Consider the following 8,971-nt stretch of genomic DNA (forward strand, 5'->3'; position numbering starts at 1 on the left):
ACGGGCATTTTCCAGCTCCTTTCTCCAATCTGTCAGCATTGACTGTGTCACATCAGATTCAGGCAACAACTGGCAAGCTGGACAGGAATCTTTCACGATAATTGCATTTAAAATTTTAAAAAGACTGATTCCCAGTCCTTCTATTGCTAGACAAGGTCATCTCTCCTTTTCAAACTCACTCTCAGAATGTGTGTGTCACTGGCAAGACCTGTATTTATTGCCCATGAAGTGGTTGTGAACTACTGCAGTCTGCATGCTGTAGGTACACCCACAAAGAGGGAGCATCAGGTTAATGACCCAGAGAGAGTGTGAATGAAAATATAATTTAAGGCCAGGATGCTGTGAGGCTCAGAGGGGAACTTAGTGGGCCACCTCTGGCACTTGCTGTTACGGGTGTGCCAGTCAATAACACTCTGCTCTCCAAGTTATAACGTTTTGGGATCGAGTCCCATTCTAGGATGAACGCAAAAAGCAAAAAGGTGACACTCTAGTGCAGTATGGACGGAGTTCAGAAAGATCCCATGGCTATTCCAAAGAAAAACGGAGGAGTTATCCCAGAATCTCAGGCCAATATTCAATTAACATTTCAGGAAAGCTCATGATCATTATCACTTCTGTATGGGGGATCATGTTGTGTCTGTATTGGCCACCACTTTTCCCATCACTACACTTCAAACACTTGGGAAACACTTTAAGATAATTGTGGGAAGGGCTACATAAATTTAAGTCTTTTGGTTCTTTTTTAGGTAGAGGTCACTGGTTTGGAGTGTGCTGTTGGAGAAGCCTTGGTGAGTTACTGCAGTGCATCTTGCAGATGGTAAACACTGCTGTCACTGTGCCTCAGCGATACAGAGAATGTTGAAGATGGTGGATCTGGTGCTAAACAAGTGGGCTGCTTTGTCCTGCAAGGTGTTGAGCTTCTTGAATGTTGTTGGAGCTGCATTCATCCAGGCAACTGGGGAGTATTCCATCAGACACCTGATTTGTGACTTGTAGATAGTAGACAGGCTTTGGGGAGTCCTCACTACAGAAGTCCCAACTTTCACTGTTGTGGCCACAAAATTTAATTTTTTTTTCCTATTCATTTGTGGGATGTGGGTGTCGCTGGCTGGCCAGCATTTCTTGCCCATCCCTAGTTGCCTTTGAGAAGGTGGTGGTGAGCTGCCTTCTTGAACCGCTGCAGTCCTCCTGCTGTAGATTGACCCACAATGCTATTAGGGAGGGAATGCCAGGATTTTGACCCAGCAACAGTGAAGGAATGGCGATATATTTCCAAGTCAGGATGGTGAGTGACTTGGAGAGGAACTTGGAGGTGGTGATGTTCCCATGTAGCTGCTGCCCCTGTCCTTCCAGATGGAAGTGGTCATGGGTTTGGAAGGTGCTGTCTGAGGATCTTTGCTGAATTTCTGCAGTGCATCTTGTAGATAGTACAGAGATAGTACACACTGCTGCTACTGAGCGTCAGTGGTGGAGGACGTGGATACTTGTGGATGTGGTGCCAAGCAAGCGGGTTGATTTGTGCTGGATGGTGTCAAGCTTTTTGAGTGCTGTTGGGGCTGCATTGTTCCAGGCAAGTGGGGAATATTCCATCACATTCCTGACTTGTGCCTTGTAGATGGCAGACAGGCTTTGAGGAGTCAGGAGGTGAGTTACTCGCTGCAGTATTCCTAGCTTCTGGCCTGCTCTTGTAGCCACTCTGTTATTGTGGTGAGTCCAGTTAAATGGCTGGTCTATTTAAATATGTAAGTCAATGGTAATCCCTAAGTTATTGATCCAGGGTTGTTTATTTAGCGAAGGTAATGCTGTTAAACAGGAAAGAAACATCATTACATTCTCTCATTGGAGATAGGCATTGGCTGGCATTTGTACAATGTCTCTGTAACTTGCAACTGATCAGCTGAGGTACTGCTCTGTATCCACATAGTTTCAATATCTGAGGAGATGAAAATAAGTCTGCAGGCATTTCCATAATTACACAAATAGGCACTTTTTTGACTATTAATTCTGTTGCCCTGGTCATAGCAAGACTTTTTATGGAGATTCCATACCCTGACTTCTATACTCTGTCCCTCTTGTCACTACAGCCAATGTTCCAGAAGCTCTCTTTTGGCATTAACCCACAAATAGCTTTTAATTTTGTGTAAAGCAGACCCAGAAAAACCCTCTGCCCCTTCGTCCCGTTCCACTCCACACTCGTGATCAAAATAAAGTGCCTCACACACTCAGCCAGAATCTTCACTTTGTTAAAACTCTCTCCAGATCTTGCAGCCTCTTTTTGATTTCAGTATTAGTCCCATATTTTAGTTTCATCCAAAAATTTACATGAGAAATAGGAGCAAGGGGAGGCCACTCAGCCCTTAAACCTGACCTTCCATTCAATAAGATCACTGCTGATCCAGTTGCGATTGCAATTCCACATTCCTGTCTGCCATCCATACACAAGGACTGTAAGCTGGAACTGCAGATTGTGATTGTAGAGGCTCCATTGCTCTTGGTATCAGGTGACTGACCAGGAATTTCACCCACTCTTACGGCCTGCCATATTGGAAGGATTTGGGCAGGGCACGAACACACATTCGTTTGGCCATTAAGTCGTGGAGTGGGACTTAAACCTGCTGCTTTTGGTTCAAAAGGAAGAAATGGGACCCCCTAGACCAAACAATACTTTAATTCAAAACTGAAAGAACTGTGGATGCTGTAAATCAGAAACAAAAACAGAAATTGCTGGAAAAGCTCAGCTGGTCTGGCAGCATCAGCGGAGAAATCAGACTAAACGTTTCACAGAACTAGGGAAGGGTCACGACTCAAACGTTAACTCTGATTTCTCTCCACAGATGCTGCCAGACCTGCTGAGCTTTTCCAGCAATTTGTGTTTTTGACTCTTTATTCTTATATTCAAATGATTGAATAGTCATGCTAGAACAAAACCCGAGGATCACAACTACATATTTCCAGTTGCAATTTTATAGTCTCAGCTTTCTTCCTTCAAGAGAAAATATTTCTCCTGGTTGTGGAGTATCGAGGATTAAAGGAACACAGACGAACAGTAGGAGCCATATCTTTTAAGTGCAAAAGTTAAGGATTACACAAAGATTGGAATTCTCTTCCGCAAACTGAAAATTGACACCGGATCAATAAATGATTTTAAATCTGAGATTCTAGAGCTCTGCTGCAAAAAAAGAAAAAAAAAAAACTTGCGAAGAATATATGCAAAGTTCTTCTGTGGAATTAGGCTACCAGTCAGCCATGATCTAATTAAATAATGGAACAGACTCAAAGGGTGTATATGGTACATTCCTGTTTCCATGTTTCACCTAATCAATTTTTAAAATACAATATGGTACATTCCCTTACTCTTCACAATAATCTCCTGTGTGTTATCCTGCAAAGGTTCTTTTTTGGAAAGGCCTGATCTAAATAATGTGCCGTAATTATCTAAAGATGGAGATGGGTATCAACCACTTTGTGCTGACTTACAGACTAATCAAGATCAAACTGAAATGGATTAAAATCAAGGAATTGTGGAAATAGATGTCAGAAAGAAACAAATCTGAAAATAACCAGGACAGTGGATATTATCTGCTCTGGCCTGACCGACTATGCTTTGAAATTTGTTCCCACGCACAGGGCAAGTATCCCCCAGAGCTGATCCCTCACCTCTGAGGAAATAATTACAAGAAAAGCCACATAAACTTTGACAGAAAAGACCAGGAGAGCGCTCAATAATGTTTAAGATAAAAGTGGAAAAGGGGATACAAAACCTTACTTGAGAAACTAAGCAGAAGTGATGGTTTCGAACCGATAAAAGGCAGATGTCAGACTTCACATGCAGAATACTCTTCTCCTCCCTACGCTGTAAAAATCTTCAAAAGCAAGCATACATCAGGGTTTGAGTAATGAGCTTACACTTATTGGTTCAAGTGGAGTCTTTTATTTCCTTTCCATTTGGAGCATCGTGCCCATCTTCAGGATGTCAGTGTTGGATCTTCAGTAGCAAAACATTCATTTCACTGAAACCATCCCAGTCCTGTTACCAAACAGCAGGCAGTGACTGCACAGATAGGTGGATCTCCGGTTCGATTCCATCTTGCCCCACCCTCAATCCCCTGCCCGCCCCTCCCAAACGTCTCCAAAAAAGTGCCTCAGGTGAAGCACTGTGACTTCAGTCAGTGAGAGCTATCAAGGCTTCAACGACATTTCCCAAGTGTTCTCGTAGACCACGCTCTGCAGCACTTCGAGAGATCTCCATTTCATTCATCTAGAGAGAAAACAGGTTAAGTGTAAATCTAAAGTAGTCTTTACTAGATTGCTTCCCCTCACCTTCTCCAACTTTTGCAGGAGACCCTTTTGGTTTTAAACAGAGTTTTCGTGGTCTTGTGAAGGAAGCAGATTCCATAGCAACTCAAACAAACAAATCAATAAATATGTGAAGGGGAATAATACTTAGACGGCCAATAGGGAAAAAGGGCAAGTGGGACAAATGGGACAGCTTTGTCAAAGAGCTGGCAGACGGCACAATGGGCTGAATGGTCTCTTTCTATAAAGAGAAGAAATCCTTGTGTTCATCCAATACACTTCACATTTTACAACAGCAATCCCTTTCGCAATAATTGATGATCAGTGATCAATGCAGAAAAAGCAATGAGACTATTGACCAGTTAAATTCCTAGCTAAGGGCGTTTGTAGCATAGTGGTAGCGTCCCTACCTGAGCTGGGTTCAGGTCCGACATGCTTCAGAAGTAGGTCATAACATCTTTGAACTGGTTAGTTGGAAAATATCTTAGATTGCTGGTTGAAAAAGGGAGATCTCCCTGAATGTAATGGGCCCTTAAGATCCAGCTGGGCTGGTGGAGGGAGCCACAGTCTACTGCTTTTCCTGCAAGACAGTAGTCCCTTCCTTATTGCAAAAAAGTCATTCAGCACAGGCTAAGGACTGGAGTGGAGTTCTGTTGCAAGACTGCAGACAACAACAGATCAACAGTTTTATTCTCGTCCACTGTTATCAAAGTCAACTAATCAGTCTTAAGTGCCATCAGCTTAGAGTGCACAAAAATTGAAGTACTGGGAAAGATGTTTAGAGCTTGACATGGAGGAAGATCTCTGGGTAATATGGCAAAAACCCTAATTTCCTTAAAGGACACAATGAACCCCTGGAACCAGACTGCAAAAAAAAAATTCACAAATTTACGTAGGATTTACAGAAACAGGTCATTTAGCCCACGTGGTCTATGCTGGTGATACATGTATAAACATTCTCCCTAAATGCATGTTTTGTTGGATGGGCAGACTCTTAAGAATCGTATGATATGGTATAGAAGAGCTGGAGTTTAAGTTCAAGCACAAACAAATACTTTGTGCACTTGCAAATCACTCACAATCAGTTCAACGTCCTCCTTCCTGATGGTCACTTTCGCCAGTTCTTTCTCCCTGTAAGAGGGAGAAATAAAATCAAAACACTGTTCTTTACCAGGCTACGGAATACAAGGCACATTATGGTGGAATGAGAAGCTTTCACCCTAGGGATTATTTCAGAATGATGGGGAAAAAAGGATGTGAAATACTCAGACACAATGAAACAGCCCAAGAAGCTGGATCAGGTAACGGAGAGATAGTGATCACCAGAAAGGCGACAGACTGATGCTCCAAGTGGAGGCTTTCAGGAGACTTCTGAATATGGGATTGGTGGCAGACAGTGAAGAGAGGTTCCTGCAGGATCACAACAGCTGAAGTGCATATTATTGGGGAAAGGTGCAGGAGCAGAAATAGGCCTTTCGGCCCATCCGGTCTGCTCTACCATTGAGTGAGATCAATGGGTAATTGAGTAATCCTCAACTCCAGTTTCATGCCTTATCTCCATAACCCTTGATTCCCTTCACAATTAAAATGTCTATCTCAGCTCTGAATAATCAGCAAACGTTTAACTAACCAGCCCCCATGGGACCAGGAGTGTGGTGGTTGATCAAGAGGTCAATAGTGTAAAAACACATAAGTAATTGAAACATAATGTGGGGACATACACATCACTGCTATACCTTATTTACAGCATAAATCACTCAAATAATGATGCAACTTTGCTTTAAATAAAAGCAAAGGGCACAGCGCCTTCTCACCCACATCCTCAACTGCCTGCTTGGGCATCACGATAATCCAGTGAAACTTGCAGTATTTGGGGTACAATAATTTTTGCCGGTTTATCATAAGTGGCAGTTAAAACAAAGTTTACCATACATAAAAACTGAGTCTTCACAGCTCTGGAGGTAAAGAATTCCACAGCTTCACTCAGAAAATAAATCCTCCTCCCTTCTGCCTTAAATAGGCAGCTCCTTAATTAGAGATTGTGTCCTCTGGTCTTTGTGGCCCCCTGTGGGTGAGTCTGTCTGTTTGCACCTATCCTATGATGCATGGTTGATCAGAATCAGAACAGGGAAGGTATGATCCAGGAAGTATTAATTACAGAGGTTAAATATCCACAATGCTACAGAAAATCAACACACTGGGGCATTAGGAAATCAGTGAGGGGTGAAGGCAGTTTAGGGAATAGGAACCCACAATGAACATGCTGATGGTGGGAGATACACTGGAGCTCACAAAAGCATCATGGTCATTTTTAGCGATGATGGGTTTGAACAGGGGAGTGGGCAGCCAGTGTTAGGGGTAGAAATTTGAAGTTCGGCTCAGTATTACAACTACATTGAGCTATTATTCATCAGATTTACAGGTGGAAGCAGGGACTGAGATTTCTGAAAGGAACTGGCCTGAAATGGGAACGTTTTCCGTACCCCAGCCCTGTCTGTTTCCACTGCTGCCCCAACTGTTAAAGAGAGTTTATTTACAGTGCAGAGATTCAACCAGAGATTCAGACCTTTCCTGTTTAGCTTTCTGTTCCCGGGATCTTCTGTCTCCAATGACAGACATCGCCTGTGAATAAAATCACACACACTGCTGTAACCAAATCTGCTCTCCACCCTCCACTCAGAACATCCTGACAATTCTCTATCACCACCTCTTTCCATACAATCACACTTCACCTTCCTCTCTTTACTACTTTTCTCCTTCAGTTTCTTCCTTCCCCAGACCCTCCTACTTTTTCCAACAATGTCCATTCACCTTCCCTACTCCTATCTTGTTCCCCACGCATCTTGTTAGTCAATGGGAGATTGAGAAGCAAAATGTAAAGAGATCTCAAATATCTGAGAGAATAATAGGGTGGTAATGGTAGGTGTTTTTAATTTACCAAATATAGACTGGGCCGGTCATGGTGTTAAGGGCTTGTCTGGGGAGGAATTTGCGAAGCATGTACAAGAAAACTTTCTTAGTCAATGCATGGATGTTCCTACTAGAGAAGGAGCAAAACTTGACCTTCTGTTTGGAAAATAAGGCAGGACAAGTAACTGAGGTGTCAGTGAGGGAGCACTTAGGGACAAGAGATCATAATTCTTTTAGTTTTAAAATAGTTATGGAAAAGGATAGAACTGATCCAAAATTTAAAATTCTAAATTAAAGTAAGGCTGATTTTGATGGTATTAGAAGAAACTTTCAAAATTTGACCGGGTGAGGCTATTTGCAGATAAAGGGATGGTTGGGAGTAGGAGGCCTTTAAGAATGAGATAGCAAGAGTTCAGAGATGGTATGATCCTGTTAGTGTGAAGGGCAAGGCTGGTAGGCGTAGGGAATGCTGGATGACTAGAGACATTGAGGCTGTGCTCAAGAAAAAGGAGGCATATATCAAGTATAGATAGCTGGGACCGAGTGAATCCCTTGAGGAGTATAAGGGCAGTAGGACTATACTTAAGAGGGAAATCAGGAGGGCAAAAAGGGGACATGAGATGACTTTGGCAAATAGAGTTAATGGGATTCCAAAGAAATTCGATAAGTACATTAAGGGCAAAACAGTAATTAAGGAGAGAATAAGGCCCCTTAAAAATCAACGTGGTCATCTGGAACCACAGGAGATGGGTGACATACTAAATGAATATTTTACATCAGTATTTACTGTGGAGAAGGACATGGATACCAGGGAACTTGGGGAAATAAATAGAGATGCTTGAAAACAATTCAGAAGAGGTGCTGGAGGTCTTAAAACATATAATGGTAGATAAATCCCCAGGACCTGATCAGGTGTTTCCCAGAACTTTGTGGGAAGCTAAGGAAGAGATTGCTGGGCCTCTTGCTGAGATATCTGTATCATCAACAGCCATAGGTGAGGTGCCAGAAGACTTATTTGGTCAATGGTTGGGCCTAGGGAGAGCTGTCAAACAAAGAGACCTGGGGTGCTGGTGCATAGTTCCTTAAAAGTGGAGTTGAAAGTAGGCAGGGTGGTGAAGACGACATTTGGCATGCTTGCCTTTATTAGTCAATGCACTGAGTATAGGAGTTGGGACATTATGTTGTGGCTGCACAGTACATTGCTGAGGCCACTTTTAGAATACTGCAATACAATTCTGGTCGCCCTTTTATAGAAAGGATGTTATTAAATTTGAGAGAGCGCAGAAAAGATTTACAAGAACATTGCTGGGGTTAGAGGGTTTGAGCTATGGAAGAGGCTGAATAAGTTGGGACATTATTCCCATTGAGTGTTGGAGGCTGTGGGATGACCTTATAGAAGTTTATAAAAATCATGAGGGGCGTGGATAGAGTGAATAACCAATGTTTTTTTCCTCCCCCAAGGGTGGGAGAGTCCAAAAGTAGAGGGGAAAGATTTAAAAGGGACCTGTGGGTTAATATTTTTACACAAAGGGTGGAATGCATATGGATCGAGCTGCCAGAGGAAGTGGCAGAGGCTGTTACAATTACAACATTTAAAAAGGCATCTGGATGGATATATGAATAGGAAGGATTGAGAGGGATATGGGCCAATTTCTGGCAAATGGCATTAGGTCAGATTGGGCCCAAAGGTCTGTTTCTGTGCTGTACATCTCTATACCCTCCACCCTCTCCCCCACCATATCTCCACCCTCTCCCCCACCATATC

General features: G+C 42.8%; 1 protein-coding gene across 1 annotated transcript in view; it reads right to left on the bottom strand.

Moving 5' to 3' along the window:
- Positions 1-3,915: 3,915 nt before the first annotated feature.
- hypk (huntingtin interacting protein K) overlaps positions 3,916-8,971 on the bottom strand; it is an 8,177-nt gene continuing 3,121 nt past the window's right edge. Inside the window, exons 2-4 of the mRNA XM_020531790.2 lie at positions 6,863-6,918; positions 5,376-5,427; positions 3,916-4,258 (exon numbers count right to left, since the gene is read on the bottom strand). Coding sequence (XP_020387379.1) covers positions 4,163-4,258; positions 5,376-5,427; positions 6,863-6,918 — 204 coding nt within the window. The 3' untranslated portion in view covers positions 3,916-4,162. The remainder of the gene's footprint in view (positions 4,259-5,375; positions 5,428-6,862; positions 6,919-8,971) is intronic.

This window comes from Rhincodon typus, chromosome 36, assembly GCF_021869965.1.
Source record: "Rhincodon typus isolate 14 chromosome 36, sRhiTyp1.1, whole genome shotgun sequence".
Lineage (NCBI taxonomy): Eukaryota > Metazoa > Chordata > Chondrichthyes > Orectolobiformes > Rhincodontidae > Rhincodon > Rhincodon typus.